Raw genomic sequence first — 24,265 nt, 5'->3', positions numbered from 1 at the left:
TTTTTTTTTTTTACTCAACAGACTGAAACCAGGACATGCTCATCCTTAAGATTTATGCATTTTGAAAACAACGCAGAAGGTGACAAGAAGGCAGAGCCTGAAGAATCAAAGAAAAAGCAAATCAGCAGGTATGTTAGCTGTAAGCTTTGTAGTGAAGCAACTAATTTCAACCTCCCTCTGCAGGTTCACTGAACTTTTTCAAATGTGACCACTTCTGGCATGCAAACCCCAAGCAACTTCACTTTGATTTCAGATTAGTCTCCTCCAAAAGATTTAGGAATCAAAGGGGTCTGGAATCACGACAAGAATTTAATATGACAGTTTCGTGTAGAACAAGCCTCTTACTCAGCATGATGCATCCAGAGACTCAGCTTCAATTTCTTCATTACGTGTTATGCAAGTCATTACATGCTATGTCATAAGCATCCTGGTTTAATCCTTGAGCACAAACACACTGTTTCAACCATCTCTCGATATAAAATGTTTTGCTTTCTTTTCAGAATGGAGCAAACATGCAACGATGAAGCTTCTACCTTCCTTTTAGAGCCACTCCATCAGTGTATTTCCTAAGAAATAAATTACAGCCCAAGTTCTTCCCAGACTACGAAGATGTTTGAAACCTAAAAACCTACAATTTATATAGGTAGCAGCTCTGGAAGATTCATTAGAATAGAAATTGGCTTATACATTGACAGCTGTGATTATTTTAAATTACAGCCCTACTTCCAACTCAGCCCCTATTGTGTTAAAAGGTACACAAAGAGCAGCGAGAGAGTAGTAACTTGCTCTGAAATGGAAAAAATCAGACCAATGTGGAGAGAGATAGATGTAACTCTTAAGATCAGATGTTGCTGCTTAAAAGCTTGTATAAGCGATGTCCTGAAAAAGACTGTTTTCCTGCTGCAAGACTGTTACAGATCGACAAAAGGTAGCTGACCTCCCTTGCCATCAATAGGGTTTAGGGGCCATTAATGATGCTCCTCTGCAAGAGGCGGGGAAGCCAGACAGCAGGGACAGCCAACTCTGAGTTTTCCTGAGCCCAGCTCCAATTTCAAGATAGGCCAAAAACCCCAAAGAGCCACGTTCAACCTTACACTAAGAAACAGAGGAAATGCCATCCCTTGTTCTAAAAGACGACTTTCATGAGTTACCCAGACTCATAAACTTCACTTTTTTTCTTTAGTGTCAACAGAAAAAAAGATCGAGTTAATGTTATCCTATTTTCATAAGCCTTCAAATTTCATCAGAAGTTCATTTTTTCATTCTTTCTACGTCTCTCGCCAGGGAATGAATGTCAGCAGCAAGAAGGAAATGTCAAGTCCTACCAAACCCAGTTGTAAACTTCTAATACTTTCATCCATTCACTCTCATTGGACTAAAGACCAATACTGATACTTTAGCAAAAATTCAAGTGCTCCTCAGTAAGTGCTCTCCATGCAGGTTGATGCCACTTTACTGGGACAGCAAAAGCTAAAGAGTAAATTCACAGACTTAATCAGGTCTCTCTCTTGCCCTGCATCCCGAGCCGGTACAGCAAAGTGCATCTTTTTTCTAATTTAAAAAATAGATTGGATCCGCTACTTATTCTAAAGGAAGAATAACCACATCATGCAACAATGCGAGCACGTTTCTGGGGACCTGAAGTTGGTTGATAAGTATCTGATCTCACAATTAACGTGGTGCTAGTCTTTTCCAAAATTGTTATCCCCCTTCTACAAATCGCTTAACTTTGGCACAGAGCCCGATTCTGACATTTGTCTCGCCATCCCACCGTCAAACAAGACTGCATGCATACCTTGGTGCACCCAGAGGTTGAGGCGTAATTTGCCTGATTTTGTTAATACTTAAATCTAATTCCCAAGATGCTGGAATTAATCATTTCTATGTCTGTCTTTAATATAAATCAAAGTTAGGCAGCTGTGCATTTTTAGATCTGAACCATCCATTTGCTTTCATGCACATGTGAGTTATGATCTCATTTGCACTGCCAGAAAAGAGGGGTTGAATAATCTAATGTAACCAAGTATCAGAGACTGAAAATTCCTTTGCAAAGAGTCTACTTCATAACTGCCTCCTAATTCATCTCAGGTATTTCCAACTTTTATTTGGCATGTAGATTTTAAGCATATGTGAGCCACATGCAGAAAATAATTTAATAGTGGGCTTTATCTCAACGCCACGTGACCTAGGGAAGCAATACACCTAGCTACTGCCATCAGCCTCATCATTCATTTCAGACCCTGGAGAAACTTTGCATTTCACTCTGAGGGCTCTTCATCGCTGCAAATGCTGCCACCCACTTACGATATCTATCAATAACAGCGCCACAGCGAGGTAAGCTTTGACCTTGCCTCCTTTAAAACATTTGAATAGCACAGACAAAACCACTCCTTTCATATTTCTCTTTCTTTTGCTTGATTTCTTTCCTATCCCCCACTGCCTGTAGAAAATACTTCAAAGTACTGGGGATGGACGGGTGGCTCTCTGTGGAACAGCAGCCTCATCCAAGGCTCTTTGAAGTCAACAGAAAGACTTCTACTGGTTTTAATCACCTCTGGATCCAGCCCTGAAGGTGTAGCCAAGGTACTGTATTGACTTTTTTCACTAATCAGCTTCCTAGAGTCAAGGATGACATGCACTTGAGCATGCCCATGGTCAACCTGCCTCTGCTTCCACTCAAGTACTGGAAAACATTGCTCTGAAATGCTGTTTCCAGCCTGTGATTGAGGCATGATAGTAAATAGCACCCCTGGGTGAACCCGGGAGGACAGCCCCGCATAGAGGATGGCGCAAAACCAGCACATTGTGTTGTTTCTTAAAAAAAAAAAATCCAAGATGACTGTGGCATTTAAAATAGTAGAGAAGTACTATTTCAAAAATCAGCTACAGCCATTGCAGTAAAGACTCTAGTAAACCTTCCTCTTGTTATTATCTTTATTATCTCCTAAAACCACTGCAGTCACACCTGGTGCTTTACATGGAGAAATAAGAACAAAAGGACTTTCCTAAGAGCATTACGATCAAAGCATTTGAGCACAGATTTAAGGGTATTACACTTATTGCATGATTAGTTTTGTTAACATGCCAAGAACCGGGGATCGGCATGCTGCTGATTTTTTCAAATAAATATACTGCCTAGTTTAAATAAATGCAAGAAAAAAAGTTTAAATAAATATGACAAAAATATTTCCATATCAACTGTTTCCAGAAAGGTCAGAACATGATGCTAAATCTCTCCTGCAATGCATCGCTCTGTTCCAGCGCAGCAGCAAGTCTGTGTTTTTGTTTCCACAGAGATTTGTTTTCTGTTTCAGAGTTCAGGAGCGACGAAGATTATTCTATTTTACCGAGTACGTGCAAATTGCTTTAAACTAACCCTTGCTGCATTTCCTATCCTGATATTTTGGAAGATGAGGGTACATCTTGTTCGTTAAGACCTCTCTAACATAGGAAGGCTATTACCCGATTCACCGGGCTGGTAGCAGAAAAAAACCAGAGTATGTACCCCAAAAACTCTGAAAAATTTGTACAAAATTCCTAGCTGGGTGAGCCCAGGTTCCAACCTTCCTGTGGGAAACCACGACCTGCTCGTCTGCACTGGGAGCTCATGCTGCGGCCGTGCTGCTGCCGGGCTGAGGACTGGGAGCAAGGTCGGTCTGGCACCAAAAGGACTCAGCAACCCTGGGCACAGATGAGCAAATCTTGGTGAAAAGAGGCAGCACAGAGCAATCAAGAGATACGGAGTCGTTCTGCTTCTCCTTAATTTCCTGCACTGAATTGGCAAGCTCAACACAGGGCAGAAAAGCAAACCACCAGCGAGAACCTGGGGATGTGCTCCCCGAAAAGTGAAAAGTTTCAGAAAATGCTGTCCGACCGCTTTTCCAGGCCCCTGTGCATCAGCCGACGATTTGGGAGGTATTTGAGATAATGAATGCAAGCTGCGGTGATCGCCAAATGAATTCCCAAAGATAGGTATGCTCCGAGAGCTCACCAAGGGCAGGGCTGGGGGCTGGGAAGAATTAGACTAAAACCGGCTTTATCAGATTCTGCCAGGAGCAACTTTTTGGAGGGAATTAAAATCAATCCTTGTAGGTTTAGATTTCCATGCATTAAGGATTATATGGAAAGTAAGCGCTTGTAAGTAAGCCCTCCTTCATCCTTTCCAACAATCTGAGCTGAAACATGTGCTAGATGAAATAAAACAGAAAAATGACAGAGCCCTGCAACACTTTACACCCCCTTCCACGAGGGGCCGTGCTCCTGGGTGTCAGCAAACTTCTCCAGCAAGCAGAGCCCAACCATGTACCCTCACAGTTACATTTCAGCATCCTGTTAGTCTACATCAGCTCTTACTATAACTCACGCTGCTGCTATCAGATGCTGAAATCCCAGCCGTATATCTGCACCACTGAAGTCCTCGAGCGTGAAGGACGTCAGAAGACACACCACCAAGGAAAGCCCGGATCATTCCTCGTCAGCTGAACCTTTACTAGAAGTCTTAAAATGCCTGAGCCTTGGTGCATTATCCAGCAACAGGGGCTCTGTGGCACCCAAACTAACTTAATTAGCTTCACAACAGCAAGGTATTTTAGCAGGTAACTCCCTTAGATTCAGTGAGACAAGCAACAGGCTTAAAACAAGGGTGCAGCTCCCTGCTATAGTTTCTCCAGTGGCTGTAGCACTTCAGGAGATGCTTAGGAAATATTTCTTCCAAGCTGCTTTGAAACCTCATTTCTTCCACCTTTAGTGCGATCTCACGCCTGGCTGCATCAGCACAGTGAGGAGACCATGCCTGCGGGGCGGGAATGTGGTGCACGGGCAGGATTCACCCAGCTGGGCTTTCCTTTCCTGCAGAACTGTAATGGGGAGCTACACCTTAACACACAGCTGCCGGGAGCATGTGGTCGTGGTGATCTTAGCTGGTACGAGGCCAGAAAAGACATCTGATTTTTGTACCTTTAAAAGGGAAGTGTGGTCCCTACACTCAAGGGCAGGCAACTAGACCAGAAACCTGAGCAAAACAAACCAAAGCATTGCACTGCAGCGTGGAAGAGGCTTCAGAAATGCTTAATCCATGCTGACTCCCCAGAGAAATGGGAGGACTGAAAAAGAGATGTGAACATTAGGGATTTATGGAGCGTGTAGTTCCAGTATGTCCGTAAGCATTGTCCAGAACCCCTCTGGAAACGTCCCGAGGAGCCCAAGGGCAGCCCTTGGTGTGCATGAGAGCAGGCTGAGCCCCAGCGTCCCCGAGCAGCGCTCCTCACCCCAGGCACGGGAGAGAGGGAACATCCACGCTGGCTCGCCCTGGCTCTGCAGCACACGTAGGGTCACTGTCCTCTGGCTGCCCTGCTCTCAGCTCTGTAGCAGAGGCACGGAGTTTCCCAGGTGATTATTTGCAAAAGGGAGAAATAAAACAACCCACTAAACCTTCACCTTCCCGCTGCCATACCGAGCTGCAGATACTGGTGAGTGACCTCAGATGATGCCTCATAACAGGTTAAAAAAAAAAAAAAAAGTGAAATTTTTCAAAGAAAAGTGTCCAAATCGACGTGTTGCTGCAGCAGATGGAAGAAGCTGGTGTGTCTGGAGCCTGTTGCTCCAGCAGCACAGACTGCTCAGAGGAAAGGATGCTCTTGGGCTCTTTAACTCCTGCAAGACTCAAGGCCCTGAGCACTGAATCAATACAATAATTTCTCTGAGCTAGGAAACCTCACAGGATATACGGGAGAAAAGCAGGTAACTGCAGCAGCAGAAGCCATGCATCTCCTCTTCTGTGGCATCCACCTACTAAGCAGCACCTTCTTCCCCTCCTCCACCTGCCCTGTTGTTACACCCCGTACAAAGACTTCACCGGGTGCAGAAATCAGCAGGGCCATGAACACACAAAGCTGCCTTAAAAGCTTCATCCCTGCCCCGCTCCACGCTATTTAACTTGAACAACAAACAAGCAAAAGCCCCCAAATAGCCACTGCAGGTCTCTCCAGGGAAGAAGGCATTAGATGGCATTTCCCCAAATTAGGAGGAGATGTGTGAGCTTCCCAAGGATGCTGGTATAATGGGATGTGGAAGGCGCTGATGAAACCTATTTTCCATGCTGTGGCACTTTTAAGAAAGCAGCAATTGAAGCAGCAAGCAGCCTAGGCTAACTGACACTTCATATTTTTAGTGAACAGTCGTATTATAATGGCATTTAGAAGTCCCATTCAAGAATAGGATTTCTCTGTGTTGGACAGAATGAAACACAAAGTAAAGAGCTCTCCAAGGAACGTCAGCCCTATTGCTCAGGTGTGCATCACACCAGGGGTTTACAGGAGCACTGGGCTGCTTCTTGCTCCCCAGTTTTATAAAGAAAAATCTTGGCTTAATGCAGTAAGGATCAAATACTGTCAGCCCGCATATGGTCTTGGGCGTCAGACTGATTTTCATCCATGCTGCTGGCTCACTCGCCTTCCCTGCAAGCTAGTAAAAATTAAAACATGAATAGAGCATTAAGTGCCTTTGGAACAAGATTGACTACATCACTTTTCCTTAATGACTGCACAAATCAGTCACCAGGAAAGTTAGAAACACCGTAAATGTCTTTGTGCTTAGTGACCCTCATCATCACACATCCTTGTTTCTAAATGCTACAATCCCTAGGATCTGAGCAACAGCAATTATTGCAGTTTGGAGTACACACTGTGAATATGAAACGTGGGCAAAACCACACCCAGACTTCCCAACACCCAGCCTTCCCAACACCCAGCTCAGGGATCTGCTTGAAGATGCTGAACTTCACAGCTCATCCTTGAAAGCGTGTTCCTGCTCTAACGTGTCTCCTGCAGTCCAACGTGTCGTTCAATTACTGCACTCAAAGCCAGTGCTTTGGGAGACAAATGTTCCCAGCAATTGCCCTTTTATTTATTGCTTTATTTCTCCTGTGTGCATGAGTGCCTGCACATGTGTGTGTACAGGAGGTCTGCAGACTTTACGAAGTCAGCAGCCATGGACAGGCCAACCATGACATGAAGACTGAAGCCAGTCATCGCTGAACAGCAGTCCCACCACTTGTTCAAGTTCAGGCCAGCTGTGCGCAGCCTAGCAAATAACCATCTCACTGAGAAAATGTGTAAGAGGGGAGGTGTGAAAAGGCAACCACAGAGGCACACCAAATGCAGCCAAACAGCCACTGTACTTCTTTGGGAGGAGAAAGGCAAGTATTTTACAGTAAGTTAGGACAGAAGCATGGGTTGGACTATACATGGTGAGGAACATCAGCGAATACTAATGGGGTTACCTGCTCTGACTGGGAAAGCGCACTGAGGAACTCGGGAAAAGACGCAGCGTCTGGGGGCAGGGGAAAGAGGAAAGTTTCAAGATACAAGAAAATAACCTTCCTGAGTCCAACCACTGGTCCAGCTCACTTCTGTCCTGGCGGCAGCAGCAAGAGGAGAGGCTATCGAAGGGGAACAGACAAGACCGGCCACTTTCTGCCACTCATTACCCTGGCACTTCCCCAGCATTCAGGCACTGGATTAGAGAGGTTAGATGGGACGGTCCTTTCACTTCTCCATCAGACTAAAAGACACCAGATTTGACCACCAGATCAGATCAGATCACAAGAGGCGCAAAGACTAAGGGGTGCCCACAAGGGAGGAGCGTGGATTGCAGCAGCTGAGCATTAAGTTGCAGGAAATCAGTCCTGCGGCGGAGCTGACCCACAAAGCACCGAAGTGCAGGCTCAGTGTTCAGCACGCAGTGCCGCGGGGTGCTCCCTCACCTGCAGTGTGGCAAACAGGCTTCGACGGCTGTTTTCCTGCTCACGGAGCAGCAATGCTAGCAAATAGGAGACAGCAGAACCAATAGCAAAAGTATACCTATATAGTTCTCCTTGTTCAAGGAGAAACAGAAGTGGCAATGGAAGATGTCTGGTGATTATAGGCAAACAACAAAAATGGAAAGGAAAATAAAAATTAGATGTTCTTAGAGTAGCAAGAGAGGGATAAAAGTGATGTTCCTCTACCAGGCAGCTGGGTATCACCCACCTGTAACCGGCTTAGAGCCACCAGCTGTGGCCGAGCCTCGGCAGGGACAGTGGGCAGTGAGCTGAGGAAAGAGCTGCAGGAGCATCCCCCACCTCTTTGTCTGAAACTCTTCAAACAAAAACCCCAACTGCATTTACCCTCTGGGACGAGCTCTGAGGCACGAGGCAGCGAATAGGTGGATGGTAAGACGGCTGGCACAGCTCTGCCCATCCCAGCTATCACCCAGGGACATGCAGTTTTGGAGGGTGGCTGAAGCTGGGCACCGGCAGTGGGATGCTCTGGATGGGTGACACAGCAGGGAGTACAGGGAAGGGCTGAAATGGGTCTGGTTTGCTTTTTTAAACAAAAGCAGAGGTCAGCACCAGAAAAGGTCAAAGGCCTTTTTCTGACTGGGGAACCACAGCAGACAACTTCTTGCCTTTCATCAGCACATCGAACCGGCAGTCCCTGGAGTCAGTCGGTCTGACTGATCCTAGAGGGGAGGCAGCCAAGAACCCAAGAGAGACATCAGCCTCGGTGGGCCAGCCTAAGTGTCGAGTCAACAGCTCTGAGACAGAGACAGCTTCAGACAGATGGCTGGAGATATCCAGAGGCTACCAAGTTCTCATTTTGATCTGGATCCGCTTTATTAAATCTTCACTAAGGCATCTATTTCTATCTGTTTTTCTAAAGGCATGCAAGCCACCCAGTGCATCTCTCTGCCTGGGTTGTGGGTGCTGGGACCGCGCGTGCAGCCGTCCTCTGCTGCGGCAACGTTTGTCCTTCCCCCACGGGCTCTCGGGGTAGGATTGTTTTTATTAGTTTTCAGATAATACCTAGCACTACAGAGAAAGAGACACTCGCTGTCGCAGTCTCAGAGCCTGAACCAACAACATATGAATGAAGGACAGAAAAGGCAACGTGAATCACTGAGTGACTGCGGAGTTCAGCGTGCCTATCCCTTCCTTTTCAAGGACAGCTTTGTTATTGCAAAAACATGTGTAAAGAATCATACAGCAGCTCAGTAATGCTGCTGTCACAGCAAATTCATTTGCTGCAGAAGAGAGGAAGAGAACACCAGAGTTATACACACTTGCAACCAAATCTGCCCCTGGTTATCGCTTCTGCCTTAGCAAGAGCTGACATCCTGCCTGCTAAGAATATTATCAGAACAACAACACGGAGAATATTGCTGTTCAACAGCCTATTTTCAGCCAGCTTCATGGGGAGGGCATTTTATAAACAACGTGTTGGGGCTTTGACAGAATTAAATACAAATAACCTGAATTTCCACTGACACCAATTTTAAGATTAAAATTCCTGAGTGCCAGCTCCCCGACACGGATGTTGGCCAGGCAGTCCTCCCATTTCCCACTGAGTCCAAAGCCCCTTCGCCGCTACCTGCATCCCCGCGCACAGCCGAAGAGCCCTGCAAAGCCATCAATGCCAGCAGCTTCCAGCTCTGGCTACGGGGATGCAGCATCATCCTCCTAACCCAAACCTGAATTCATATTGATAATAACAGAGTTTGGAGCTTAGCCAGATAATATTCTAATTATTTTAGGCTACGCTTTCAATTCTTCATTGTTAGAACAAAAGGTCTTCAAAGACTAAGACAGCAGCATTTCTGCCCATTTGATGAAGAGCTGGGAAGCACACACCACTGTTTTGCAGGCACTAAGAGCTACACAGCCATTGCATTAGCAGCTAGAACTTTTGATACCCAAGAGCGAAAAAGCATTTGGCAAAGCAGATTACTTGTAAAACTGTAATACTTTTTAGGGGGAAAAAAACACAACAAAAAAACCCCCGCAAAACACACATCCAAAAACCCACCCACCCATTTTCCACAGGTCAAAGTCAAATGATTACTGTCCCAGGGCAGTGAAGCCCAAATGACTCACCCGACTGAACCAGGACATGGTGCTGTGAGATATAATTGTTTTACCTTATCTGTGCCCGTTTCCTAACTCGGAAAGAATGAGAAGCCCACGACAAGCAAATTCAGCATTATTCATAAATTGCATCAGGATACAGCTGGATATTATGGATATTACAGCACCAAAATTTCATGGAGATTTTTGTAAGGAGTGGATCTGCTCCAAGAGAAGTGGGTTCAGCCTCGGGTTCTAAGCGAAGCAATAGATAATACTCTCTGTGAGCATCTCCCTCGTTCTGGAGAACATGGTGAGATTTCCTCTTGGTATTCGAGAGCATGTATGGAGATCTGTGTTCATACCATGAGGCATTCAGAGGAGAAAAAACACTCTCTGTATCCTGGTGACAGTCTCTGCATGTTTTGTAGAGCGTTATTTTAATGAAAAGGTCAGGTCTATTATATGGCGTACAATTCTGCAGTGTTTAAATACATGTTCTTAAATAAGCAAGGAAATAAAAGTGTCACGTCCTCTTAGTCCTCTTTGAACAGACATTATAATGACAAGGCATCTCACCAGTCTCCTGTTATAAAATTATCATTTACTTACAGAATCTGTTTATTCATGTAATTATCTCTTTAAAACCTGGATTTAACCAGTCAGATAGTCACTTGTTTACTGTATAAAATCCCAGTGGAATTTCACCTGAGGACTAAGGGTTGAACTCTTCAGACTCTCTCTGCTTTAAATTGTATGTATTTTATAGTACTAATCCCACTGAAACTTGAGTGAAGCTAAGCCAATCAGATGCTTTGCAAGAAATTAGTTATCCAAACTTTGTAATTCATACACTTTTAACTGTGTTTAATGATCAAGAATGACAGTTTCTGTTGGAGAACAAAGTAAAATAAAAGCAAGTCAAAAGATGGAACATTGCAGTACCATTTCAGAAAATTTAGTGAAAGTTACCAAAACTAAGTATATGATCTTAGTTTAGCAAAAGACTCAAGAAATCATTATACAAATTCATTTATGATTACATTCTACTTGTCTTTAATTTTCACTGTTCAACATTAACATTAAACATCGTAAATGTATGCAATATTTATATAAAATTAAATAACAATATTGGAAAAATAAATACACTTTTACATAAATACATAAATCCATACTGCTGAAAAGTTTCAGCTAATACTATACTCTTGTTTCAAAAGTGACCAAAAATATGGTAGTGACACTCCATCCCAAGAGATGAAGTATGTACAGCTACAGAATGGTGTTTGCAACCGATGACAGAGCTAAAGCAAATCCAGGTGATACCACACTAAAGAAAAAAAAAATTCGGACGTTACTACCTACAGTAGTAGCACGAGGTAGACATATATGGGGAGTATTTTGCAGGAGGGACACGAAGCCCTGTTGACCCCATAGATACAATTCAGTCTTCAAACAGCTCTGGGGTCCCCTACGTCAGAGCGAAAGGACACCTCAGTCAAAAGACTGAAAAATCAAGATGCTTTGTGGCGATGACTGGGGCTCAGCTCTGCAGCCCCTTCACCCGCGGGAGGCCAGGGGGCTGCGAGCCCCGCGGGCAGCCGGGAGGAGATGCTGCAGGCAGGGTGGGATGCCCCTGCCCTCTGCCTGTTTGCCCAACATCCCACCCGCTCCCAGGAGACCGAGCAAGGGACAACCCACCAAGGTTAATGCGACTTAGTAGAGTCAAAGAAATTTTTCCTGGGTGGGAAAAAAAACCCCCAAAACACTCAAAACCAAAATACAGGACTGCAACCTGCATTTCCAACACAGGAGCAGAACGCAGCCCTGGAGCCTGCTCCTGAACAGCCGTGAAGAGGCTGAACGCTGAGTGACACCAAAATGCAACACAACTCTGTCCACACCTTTGGTTCTTGCAAATGGTCCGGCACAGGTAGCAAAGGTTGGCAGCAACTCCCAGCCGTAATTCTGCGGGGAAGCCACCGCATGGGTTGCTAGCTCTGCTTAGCTCACCTCCCTCATTTTTAGCACCAACTATATCAGCGTACAAGTGATACATTAGCACCTCAAATGAAATATTTCATATCACTGTCCCTTGTACTGGTGAAGCACCGTATAAACACCAGTTCAGCAGTTTTATGGCTATTGCATAACTCACTGAGGTATGGTAAAAATATCGAGGAGCATTACTGAAGGCATCCTTGTTACTGAAAGCACCCACAGAAACAAGAGTGCGGTTACGGTTTAGCAAGACAACTTTTCAAACCATGACAATTAAAGAAGTCCAATACATTACAAACAGGCCTTTTTTTTCCCCCATAAAGTGCTTTTGAATCAAATTAAATTTTTTTTAAATCTTCTTCAAACGCTTTTATAACAAAATACACAATAACGGTCGACATTTGTTTGAAGGCCACTCCAAAACTGGCAGGTCCGTGGTTTCCAGCGTGCCAGAAGCGCCCCAGGCGGCACACGCCTTGGCTCAGGGCTCAGCCCCGTGCCACACACCGGGGCTCCGCGCCAAGCAGAAGGTGCTGCTCTGGCCAGGGGGAATTTCAAAGCTGTGGGACCCAAAATAGCATCCCCGCACCCTCTGGTTCAGGGCTGCTCTGCCATCGCAAGAGCATCTCTGTAGCAGAGTCCTCCAGCGGCAGAGGAGCAGTGTAAGACACCTCTGCTCCAAATACTATTTTGTTATTAGAAAACTCCAAGGGTTTTAAGCCTTCCACCATCTTGCTGATCCCTTGCTGACTTAATGATATCTAGAGCAGCAGCTGGAGATCAGGCCAGACAATAACTCTCCGGAACCAGAGAGATGCAGGAGAATAGCTCACAGGTGCCTTTGCACAGTACATCACACTCATATATACACAGGAACAGAAATAGAGCACAGGTGTGAATGCACACGTGTTTCTATATAGCTGTGTGTGGGGGCAGGTAGGGACACGCACACACACATCTATACACACTTGTACATGTTTGGGAGTTGATGCAATTTAGCACACATTTTCCTCTGTCATCTTGCTTTTGGCAGAGAACATCTGACTGGTAAACCAGTAGGTGCGCAGTGCAGTATTACCATTAAATATCAGAACAATTTAACTTCAATGGAAATGTACTGCTTAAATGCCAGGTTTAAATCCACATGCAAAGAACTCGCTCACAACCAAGGCTCATAATGCACAGCGCTCGCAGACAGTAATAAAACGGACAAAAGGTGGCTACTTAGCAGAAAGTGCCTTTTAAATTAAAGGACTCTAGCTCCCCTAATTGTAAGCCCTTCCTGAACAGGTGTTATTCTGAATATATTGTCAATAATCCTCTTTAAGTGCAGTTTTAAGACATGAAGCATTAGCACCTTGGTTTGAAGCAAATTAAATCTGTTGTTACGGGATATCCACAAAACGGTTCACAAAGAGAAAGAGTTTATGGTCGTACCGAGCTCCAAGGACCAGCGCTCCAGGCAGCATCTCTAGGACAGTCCTGCACATTGCACTGCTCTCTGTCCGGTGGCTTATCAAGGATTTCACAGCTCAGATCCGTAAACCTTTCTCCATTAGGGCGCTGGCACACCACCAGCCGTGTTCTTGTCCCTGCCCCGCATGGCTTCGTGCACTGGAAGTCAGCAGAGGACAGGAATCATCGTTTGGGCAGCAAAAATACTGCCGACCGGTCACTCAAAGCACTAGCACCTCTTGAGACCCGATGGCTGTTTCTGTTCCCAACCAACCCGCTCCAGCCAGATCCCTCCCCGCCAAACGCTGTATGAGATGGGGCATCAGCTGCTTCAGTTCTCTCTTCCCAAAGCCGTTTGTGCTGCTCCACAATGATACTGCCAGACTCAACACGATACTGGAGGTTAACATCCCTTAATTGTTTGTTTCAGATGAATTTTCAGAATGGAGCAGTGTTTTTATTAAGAAAAAAGGCCTTCAGTTAAACTAGACTGCGCTTAAAAAGCAAAAATAACAAAACTCAATTTTTGTCTTTGCCTGGCAAGAAAATTTTCCCATGACAAATGGAAAGGAAAACACCACCAAGCAGTTGCTAGGGTTCACCCATTTATCAAAGGGTGCCTTCCATGCTCCGATCTTTCTAATAAACGTCACCACAATATCCCACTCTTCTCCCATTTTTCAACCACCTGCTAACGAAAGCCTTGCCCTGCGCAGGGAGCCCAGGACGAACGGCGCACTCACCTCTCCCCAGTTGCCATAAGCCCACTGAGGACAGGGGCCAGATTCACACGATCTCTGTTCCATGGGTTTGCTTTTCTCATCACAGTTATTTGCGGTGTATCCGTTTTCATCCTGGCACACCACGACCCGCCGCTGGAACCCCCCCGCACACGTGCTAGAGCACTGGAAGACACAATTGCCCACGGCTTCGTTGAGTCCAGGAATAATTTTGCATTCCCAGCTCCTTCCCAGTGCCTCGCACCGTGGGAATGCACAGCTAAGAAATTTAATACAGCTAACAGGCATTATCAACTTCAAAACCCAGCTATTACTAATAGCAGTGCAATGACTTAGGTGCTGACTAAGCAAAGAAAATAAACACGAGCCCAGTTTTAAGCAGGTGAGTAATCCCCACTGTCTTTAATGAAGTGTTTGACATCCCATTTGTGCTTAATTCCCTTTAGGGACTTCCATGATAAAACTGGTTGGGGTGAGAGGAGCTGGCATTAAGGCTGGCTTTGGCAACAGCTCTGCACAGCTGTAAATGTCCCAGGAGATGGCCAAGAAGCAGAGATTGGCCTTTCCCTCACGGAAAATGATACCATCAGCTGTCTGCCTGGAGACCCTCGGAGACAGGAGGTGTGAGAGGCTGAGAAGCGATGCTACACCCCACTGCAACACTTGCTGGTGTGAGCAGAGAGCAGGGAGAAGGGAACCCTCCTTTCCCTGCGTGGTGACGTTAAGAAAAGCTGGCATTAGCCCAGGAAAAAAAAAAAAAATAAACAGCAATAAGAAAATCAGGGCACTTACAGCACCCCAGGGGCCAATCCTCCACTGATTGCCTCCTGGTATATGCGCACGGTTTCGGTTCGGGCTGCCTCCGGGGTGCAGTTTCAGGCGATGATCCGGATAGAGGAAAGGGTGGATGGGCCTGCCGTAGTCATGGCTGTTTGGATGACAAGGAGACATGGAGCAGTCTTGCTCGGTGGCAGGGAGGTCGTCTGGATCGCACTCACTCCTATCCACCAGCTGGTCACTGTAATTGATGCAGATCACTTGTCGCGTTGCCTTACCTTGACCACAAGTCACCGAGCACTGCGTTACAGTGGGAAAAGGAGACACAGTCACATTTCCAGCTTTGAAAATCAGAGACAGCTATCGCTAATAATGAACAGCAGAAAACCTTAATCTCCCCACTTATAAAAGGGCAAGCATGACAGATTAACGGAACACATTTCCAGCAACGAGGTCTATAAGACTCTTCTGCAAGAGACAGGATGTGATGCTTACAGAGCTCCACTCCAAGGCCTTCCACTGCCCGCATGGCATCACGGTGCACATTTCCGTGGCTGACGGCTTCGGGAGGTGGAAACAAGCTGACTCGTCAGCCACCGAGCCCTGATCATCCCGACAGCTGACATATCTCATCTGGGTACCCTTCCCGCACGTCGCGGAGCACTAGGGAAGAGCACAAGCACTCCACTAGAAAGTTTCCCAATATATATTACAAGGGTTTTAGAATAAAAAGCTGGTCAAATACATTTAAAAATACCACATTGTCTACTGTACAATAATCCTCAAAGTATTACGACACACACTTACTGGTGTCCAGGATCCAAATCTCCACTGCGTCCTGTGAATGCCTGATATGGATCTCTTGGCTTCGGGACTATTTGGATGGGGAGGACATGCTGCTATTTCACAGTCCTGTACATGAAATACATGAGGGAAATGAGGGAAATAAAGAATTTGCGGATGTTTCAGTTAAACCACCTCCTCCTCAGTGTAATTATCAGCCATGCACATCATCTTGAAAAAATCCATGACCTGCATGCTTGTGTGTTGGCAGGCTTTCTCCTTGCGTCCTCTTGGTGAATCAGCAAAATTTGGTATCGATACCCCGAGGGCTTCATATGCAGAACCTCGGTGGCCTTTTGACTTCTTCAGAACTCTACAATACGGACCCCCATAACCACGTGCCATCTCCATGCATTAAAACCAGATGTTTTTGAGGCAAAAGATGAAAGTTCATTAAGAGAGTTCTGGTATGAACACACATCTGCAAAGCAGCAACTTTATCACCCTTCAAAGCTCCCTTCCTTCAGTGCAAGACCTGCAGCCCACTTAATAAAGGTTACGGTGCTGAGCTGATCGCAGCCCTTTGATTCCCTGCAGCCCACCTATATCCATGTGCCGATCTTCACCACACGCTAAGCGTGCAAGGTTTTGGGGACAGGCACGTCACTCTGCTCAGCCTTGGCATGGTGCCTAACAGGAGGGCTCGGGTCCTGTCTGGACCTCCTGGGAGGTCTGGCAACAGAAATGATGAACAGCCATGACTTTACTCCATGAGCCTACGAGTGGTCATTGCCAAAAAGGAAATTAATACTGATCGTCACTGCAAGGGAGAGAGCGGCTCTTGACAAACGGCATAAATGATTTCCACATTGCTGTGACTTTACTTAGACTGGAGACGTGCATGCCAAGCGATGGCTGATGACAAGCGGGTTTGTTACCCCTTGACTATAGTGCAATTGGTCTCCATACATGGGAAAACCAGCCCTTTCCTAAACGTTGTGGCCTTAGTTAAACTCTGTGAAGTCATGCAGGACTGAAGCTGGGCATCAGCACTACAGCTTCCCTAGATGACAGATAGATGGTAACGTTCTGCTTTATTCAGCTCCTTCAGACACCATGGACGCATCCCCTGCTTGAAATGGGACTTTTCCTTCGAAGTACCAGTGAACACAGCATGGTAAGCCTCCTCAGCAAATTTGCGAAGGGTGTGCAACTCTTCTCAATTTATCCGGCCAAGTCGGATACGTCTGGAATTGTAGCTGGCACATACACTATATTGTCCAGTGCAGCACACAAGAAATGATGGCCCCTGGTTGCTGTTAGCATCACACACCAATGGTCCTGCAGCCAAGCGAGCCCAGACTGCAGCCAGGCATCCCAGCCCCCGTGCAAGCCAAAGGAGGCAGACCCCTTCTACTCTCTGGCTGTCTTCCCATTTTCATCGACTGCTGCTTCTTCACCTCCTGAGCTCTTAGAGGACCAAGATACTGCTCTGCACAGGCTGACATTCAGGACAAGCCTTTGCTGTAGCAAGACATCCCCTGAAGCTGCAGGCTGGAGGCCTCCGTACGCACGCTGCCAAAAGACGGAGACGGGACAGGAGGATTTACCTGGGTATCTGTTGGCCTGGTTGCAGCATTACACTCGTTATCATCCACCACTGACATGTAGGTGCCCACGACACACTTCACCGCTCTCATCTGGTAGCCTTGGCCACAGGTCATCGTGCACTGGGAGAGGACAGATGGGAGAAAGAAGTGCTTGGTCTGAGTAGCTGCTTCGGTTAGAAAGTATTAATCAGCCCAGCCTGTGTTTAGGCACGCAGCATGAGCAGCAAAAATAAAACCCAGCTTCCCTTCTGGTTTCTCTCCACTTCATGCATTTCAGCTTTAAATTAGGTCAAAGTTTTAATTCACTGCACCCACCAGAGCCTCACACGCTTCACTTGCTTCCTCGGGAATGAAGGTGCAAGCATCTAAATGATTTACTTTGCTGCACACAGTAAATCATAGTCTGGTAGAAGCTGCATCATATCCTCCTTTAAAACTGGTTGTTCAGCCCCATGGTAGCACAAGCATCTAATGAATAATTTTGCTGATGGGAAATAAGTCTGACTGGGACAACTGGTCTGGGTTTGCTGCCTTTTTTTTTTTTTTTTTTTTTTTAAGGCAAGAGCTAACAGCTTTGTGGAAAAGGAGACGCCAGAACACTCCAGGAGAAATGAGCAACTTGTATTTTAACAGAAAAAAAATCCCTCACCAACCCAGAAACTGGAAAACATTAAAAGCAACAACAGCTATTCAATGGGAGCAGCTTTTCTGTGAAAATTAGGCCATGTATTTACATGTCTAAATATGGATTTAGCAGCATAACCTTGGAAAACCTTTTTTTTTTTTTAAATCATGGCCAATTTAGTGTGACACAGATTAAATTTAGCACAAAGGGCAGGTACTGTTATTGCTGCCCATCTGCTGAACCCAAGCAAACAGAGGGCTGCTTTGGTGTGCAAATCAATTAACACAGTTATGTGGCTGAATTTGGATGAAAGGGCAGCGCCCAGCCTCGGCCACCAGCACCCAGGTCCCACCGGCCAGGAGCCCCGCGGCTCTGCGGTACCTGGCCCCACGGCCCCACTTGCCACGAAGCGCACTCCTGCTGCTGGCACGTCTGCACCGACTCCGGCTTCGTTTCGGGATCGCAAAACCTGTCGTTTAACCGATCTTCTCCAAACTGGCACCAGGTCTGGCGGTGTTTGTGCCCTTTTCCACAGGTGACCAGGCACTGTGAGGAGTAAAACACAAGCTCAGGCGGTGCCGGGGTCACGCTGCCAGCTCAGCACCTACCCCAGCGCTGAATAATAAACCTGGAGACCTGCTGCAACCACCGCTTAAAAGCTGGTGCCGAGAGGTGGCTCTTTAGCTAATGACCACGTGCGCTGGAGAACACACGAGTATGCTGCGACGAGACAGGATTGCTCTCAGGAGCTGGTCCAGAGCAGAGGATGGAGCAATGGAGAGCAAAGCCAGGCTAGGACCCTTCAGCACGGGCAAAGCGAGCCCACGAAGGCTCTTGACTTCCAGCAGCTGCGAGACACCAGGTAAAGCCGCAGCGCTGCCCGACATGGCTTCAGCTGTGCACAGCGGGGTGCCAAAGGCTTGCAAAAAACTTGTTTGGCTCCAAGTGCATGCAATAAGGGTTTCGGCTTCCACGGGCTGCGAACTCCTCTTCCGCTGCCCCGGTATGGCTTGGGCTGCCAGCAGCTCAACCCAGAAGACAGATATTTTGCAGAGAACAATCCCTGTTCCCACTTAATTGCTTTCACAATTTCCTAAAAAATGTGATTCACAGAAATGAGGGCTATTTGGCCAGAAAGGTGATAAGTAGCCTTTGAAGACTGCTCTCCAGCATCCCCAGTCCTGCTGCAGGGAAAAGCCTATCAAGATACGATTTTGTTGAATTGCAAAGGACACCAGCAGCAGTGGAAGAGGTAATGGTAATAAACAGCAGGGACAGGGCTGAGCAAGATATTAGTAGGGTGAAATCCTGCCCTCCAGCGACAGCCAGAGCTGTCAGGGCTCGTGAGGACAATCTCAAGGGAAAATGAGGGCAGAAGGGTTTTTTCTTCCCAAAGGTGCAGAGGAACCGTGGAAAAACTGGGAAGAAATTACTGCAGAATTGGAGATGAATTAACCTCCGGTAGCTTTGCAGGGAGGGAAACGACCACTTGACCAGCGGTGACGAGGTCAGTGACTTTGCTGCCTGTCTCAAGCCTCCTCGCGCACAGGCTCGGGGACACCTTCTGCAGGAGGCACAGTGCCACCATGGCCGGGGGCACAAACAAAACACAAGGCATAAGCAGGGACAGAGATTTCTCTTTGCAGGCACCAGCCCCTCAGGGTGGAGGACCTGCAGCATGAACCCACCCTGGTGACCAGCACCTACCTCGGACCAGTCACCAGTTTTCCACTGGGGGCACGAGAAGTCACTGCATCGCTGCACCGTCAGCTTCTCCTGCTGACTGCACTTGCTGTCATCCAGGACGTCATTGTAGGTGTTCACGCACATGGCTCGTCGCCGCCGCGTGCCCCCGCCACAGCTCTTGGAGCACTGCGAAGGAGAGACACTGAGTAAATACTTTCTGCCACGCTATTACGGACCAAGAGCCCTTCTCCCTCTTTGCAGTCAGGACTGTGAAGAGACTGCAGAAAACCTACGGAAGAACAATTTGTGCTTTAAGTAATAGGCTGTTACTTTATATATTCCTTTAAAAAGCCAATCTTGGTAAGCTTAATAAAATCTCGCAGCAATGAGTTTCACAAATTCATGTCGGGTTATAACCCCGTTATTACTCTTACAAGTGCTGCCTTTCAGTTCTCCCAAACGGCTGTTGCTCGTTCACATTTTAGGAGAGATTAGTTTCCTCTAACCAGCCAGCCCCTCTTCATGGTGCCCTCCCTGGAAAGTCCCAGGCTTGTCATTCTCTCTGTGCCCAGCCTGCAGTCAGGAATTTTCTTGTTCATGGAAAAGCTAAAAAGTGTAAAGGAAACAAGTTTCAGAAGTCCTCTGCTGATGGTAATATGTCCTCCCCAACTCCTGGCAGCGGTGCTGGCTTTGATGGGAGAAGACAGCGAGCAGGGCTTAGCCTAATGAAGACAAAACTTGGGATGCTTAAAAGCATAAATTAATTGCAGTGGAAAATAAGGAGTACCAGGCTGATTTGGACTACAGTGTCCTCCAGAAAAAGCAATGGCAGCAGAATAACTGTGGCCAACTTTTATACACATCCTGTTTGCAAACTAAACAGCCTGACGTACCCCTGTGCAAGGAGGAGACTTCGCCGTACCACCGAGCATCCCTTACCTCGGTCCAGGCCGAGTACCGCCACCCTCCCACGTTACAGTCTCCAGTGCATTTCTCCCTCGTGCTTGGCTTGGGCTGGCTGTTGCAGAAGCGGTCGTCGACCTTCTCTATCTTCCCCTCCAGCCTGCTGTACTTGGAGCAGTAGATCTCCAGGGTGCGGTACCCCAGCCCGCACTGGGCCGTGCACTCGCTCTTCCTCGCGATGTGCCACCTGAGCAGAGGACAGCAAACGTCAGCCCTGGTGCGGCATGAACACACGACCCCACGCGAAGGCGCCTGCCTTGGAGAGGCTTGGAAGAGGTGAAGGAGCTGCGGGGCTCTGGAACTCCGCAGGTAACGTGCTCGGGGATGTCTGATGTAAATAAGGAATATATGGTTTTGAGCTGAAAGTTTTGGTTCTTTACAGTAGTTCCCAATGCTTTGTGGTTTCCAAAAACATGAAGCAGTTAACGCTGGCATTGCTCCTTGTGGGGAAGGAACTGTCACCAGGTCCCTTCCAGGCAGCAAAGCCACGCTGCGACCCTGCGGGACCACGCGAGGCTGCGGGGACAGTCCGTGGCCAAGCCAGGAGCAGCGCTTTGAAGGCTCTCCGCCCCACGTTCTGCTGCAGGAGTGGCACCTCGGCCTCTCAAAATGAAAAGCTGAAAAATACATTGTCAGAAAATGATCCACACAGGCTTGAGAGATGTGACGAGGCACTCCACAGGGCTGGACACCTCTAAAACAGTTTCAGCTCTCCAAAATGCGAGCAAATTATTTGCTTCAAGACACAGGATCCTCAGAGGTGTCAGTGGGGATTAGGGATGTTCTCTCCGGACAGACAGACTCCCATCCTGGTGCCTCCTTCCTGAGATGGGCAGCGAGGGCCCGTGCTGGTGGTCCTCAAGGACCCACCTCAAGACACCCCTGCTTCACATCAGCCCCAGCCCCAGCTCTGGCAAGAGGTGCTGGACACGAGGTCTCATCCAGGGAGATGCCGGAGACCCTGGAGTCAACAGGAGCCGGTTGCCCCCTGCACCTCGCTGGGGTGGCCCTGGGGAAGGGGGCAGTGATGTCCCCGGCAGGTCCTGGGGACGCCGGGGCTGTTAGAAGCGCCTGTGCCGGGACCGCAGAGCCCTGCTCCTAAGCCGAGAGAGCAAACTTCAGCACTGCTCGGAGAAGAATAAGATCAAGGGGATTTGGAGTCAATAGCTGCTGAATGGTGGGAGCCCTCGCATCCCTGCCTGCTTTTCAAAGTCCTGCATTTGCCCTTCTCAAGTTTCCAACCTGTTGCAATGGCAACAGCTGTTACCGCGACAACCCGACCTACAGCCCCTATACAGCCCCTATACGGCCCCGCCAGAGAAACCCCTCGGGAAACACGGCCATCTGAATTGCTTCACCGGCAGCCGTTTAATTCTACCATATTTAAGCTCCAGAAAGGAAAACAGATTGCTTTTTAAAGGAAAATGGGTTGTGATTATTTAGGCCATGCTCCATCAATTCCAGCGCGCCAGGAGTTGTCTGGGGACAGCCCCAAACCCGCTCTACTCTTAAGCCTATTCTTTGCTCTAAGCAAATGATGATAAATCCAAGTCTTAGTTACTCTTTTGCTTTGAGCATATGGATTTTTTCTCTCTTTGCAGACTGTTTTTGGGATGGTGCTGAGCATTTCTGATCCGGGTAGATATGAATTTCAGGCACTGTATTGCACAGGTAGATTTTTTCAACATTAGATGAATTTTTTTTGTAGTCAGCACTAATTTAATCCAATAAGAGAAATGCAAAAATATAGAAAAGTGCCTCTCAAAACACAGCTGGTAGATGTCAATCCCTCTCAGTTGACAAAGAGGCAACTGCTAATTCTTTTCTTTTTTAAAATCTAATACAGGCTGGTGAGAAAAGGAATTATGGTGAGAGGTGAAAGGAAAGAGGAGTAAACAATAAGTATACAATGTAATGTATATACACGGCTGAGTAGAGTGCACCTTAATTCACATTCCGTGCTACAAGGCTCAGTGATGGGGTCAGGCTGGGGAATCCGGTCACATCGCTGGTCCGACACTGTGAGCTGATCCGACTCTCTCGTACACACGGGTTTCCTCTTTCGTTCCCCTACGCAGAAGAAAACAACCAACCACACATCGTTTGAGTCACACAGGAAATCAATCAAATCAGTTATTTCTCTAACTCCTTTTGTAGTAGCACTTAAGAGACATTTAATTATGCTTTTAAGTCTTTTTCAGAAGTAGGGAGGGGGTTAAGACTCTCCAAGAGGAGCAGAGGGGGTTTGACGCAGAGGAGATGGACACAGGCAGAGAGCTCCTGCACGCCTGCAAGGACGGGCTCTGCGTGTTTCGCAGGTGGGAACGACCCGACGCCAGACCCAAAACCAGACACCGATACCTTTTGCAGCCTTAGGAAATGCCACGTAACCTTTTCTGTGCTTGAGCTTCCCCACCTGCAAACCAGGTTGCAGGGCTTACCTGGCTCAGAGGGGCTGTAAAGGTGCCCTGCTCTGAAACCGAGAAGCAGCGGAGCAGCGCTACACCTCGTACGATCTGATCCGTTACTACAGCCCAGGGAAACAATCACACCCATAACGTGAGAATCTCAAAGAAATCAAATGGAGAGGGACTTGACAGCACTGCCCAGATCCCAGACGGATCCGGGACAGAACTAAGCCTTCCCAAGCACCCACCTTGACAGAGCTTACTGCAGGGCTGCCACGGGCCATACGCATTCCAGTAAAACTGCTGAGGTTTGTCCTCAATGGGGATATTAAATGTGTAACGAACGTCGGGATTGTACAAATTGCCCACTGATAAAACCTGAGGGAAAAAAAGATGAAGCAGAGTAAACCAACAGACTTCGCTGCCCACCGTTTTCAGTCCAACAATGCTGGGCAGACTTTTCCACACGCACAACATATACTTCACCTGAAGCGTTATTTCTTGCTCAATCCGATCTGTAGAATTAATCCTTTCAATAGTATTATCCGATCCGCTGTATTCGATCACAGCATTCCCAACTTTGATTTCCCTTTTAAACATACTGACGACAAAGTCTCCATTTAATATAAAGTCTCCTTGACTGTTAGATAAGGCTGCATAGGTGCAAAAAACAAGAACTAAAGACGCAGAATTAACTCATACGTACATAATAACGTGGGTCATGCGCTCTCAGTGCTCCTTTTCATTGGGGTGGGAGGAAAAGCCCACCGGCACTCTCAACCAGAAAGGATGTGAAGAGAGCAGCAGAGCTCTCACAGACATTGTGCCTTCTCCTTTTCCCACCGGAGAGCCTCATTAAAACGAAGGCTGAACGCCTGAAGTTGTTGTTCAGTAGTTCACCCATAACCCAGGGCAGAGAGATCCCCAGAAGGCATGGCGGGCCGGCTGCTGTACGCACAACACGCCACCTGTATCCCCTCACGTACCGCAGAAATAACCCTGCCCAAATCTTTTCGTTAGCCGTGCAGATAGGGTGGCTTCCCTGTTGTTTCCAGGTGTGTTGTTAGGGTAAACGCATGCACCCTAATTGCCCAAATGTCGTTTTCTAGTGGATAATTACAGGGAGTTTGGTCAGTATCTCCCCCCTCTCTCTCCCTTCCCCTCCTCCCCCCCATACTTTTTATTATTCCAAATCTTAAGGTATGTGAAAGCACTGAAGGCTTAAAGCCTAAATGCTTTATAAAAGGAACAGTTTCCTGAAAACAGCAGTCTGCTGCACAACTTCACACTAATGCGATTATGTAGCTAATTTCCTAAGTTAGTTTCCCCACCATTTCACC

The 24,265-nt window shown here is 47.2% G+C and overlaps 1 protein-coding gene across 9 annotated transcripts in view; it reads right to left on the bottom strand.

Annotated features, from left to right (window-relative positions):
- Window positions 1-24,265, bottom strand: part of ADAMTS9 (ADAM metallopeptidase with thrombospondin type 1 motif 9) — an 88,626-nt gene that overhangs the window by 25,469 nt on the left and 38,892 nt on the right. For all 9 annotated transcript variants that reach the window (XR_008578783.1, XM_054837954.1, XM_054837953.1 and 6 more), the window contains 12 exons: window positions 23,412-23,578; window positions 23,174-23,303; window positions 22,461-22,587; window positions 20,494-20,704; window positions 19,576-19,740; window positions 18,250-18,414; window positions 17,244-17,363; window positions 15,658-15,762; window positions 15,346-15,513; window positions 14,866-15,150; window positions 14,077-14,238; window positions 13,316-13,492 (listed from right to left, as the gene is read on the bottom strand). Coding sequence is in view for 8 of the 9 variants with exons in the window: in XM_054837954.1 (XP_054693929.1) it covers window positions 13,316-13,492; window positions 14,077-14,238; window positions 14,866-15,150; window positions 15,346-15,513; window positions 15,658-15,762; window positions 17,244-17,363; window positions 18,250-18,414; window positions 19,576-19,740; window positions 20,494-20,704; window positions 22,461-22,587; window positions 23,174-23,303; window positions 23,412-23,578 (1,982 nt within the window). In the remaining variant the exon portion in view is untranslated. The remainder of the gene's footprint in view (window positions 1-13,315; window positions 13,493-14,076; window positions 14,239-14,865; window positions 15,151-15,345; window positions 15,514-15,657; window positions 15,763-17,243; window positions 17,364-18,249; window positions 18,415-19,575; window positions 19,741-20,493; window positions 20,705-22,460; window positions 22,588-23,173; window positions 23,304-23,411; window positions 23,579-24,265) is intronic.

Source organism: Grus americana, chromosome 11 (assembly GCF_028858705.1).
Source record: "Grus americana isolate bGruAme1 chromosome 11, bGruAme1.mat, whole genome shotgun sequence".
NCBI lineage: Eukaryota > Metazoa > Chordata > Aves > Gruiformes > Gruidae > Grus > Grus americana.
This window is presented reverse-complemented; position numbering and strand designations above follow the sequence as displayed.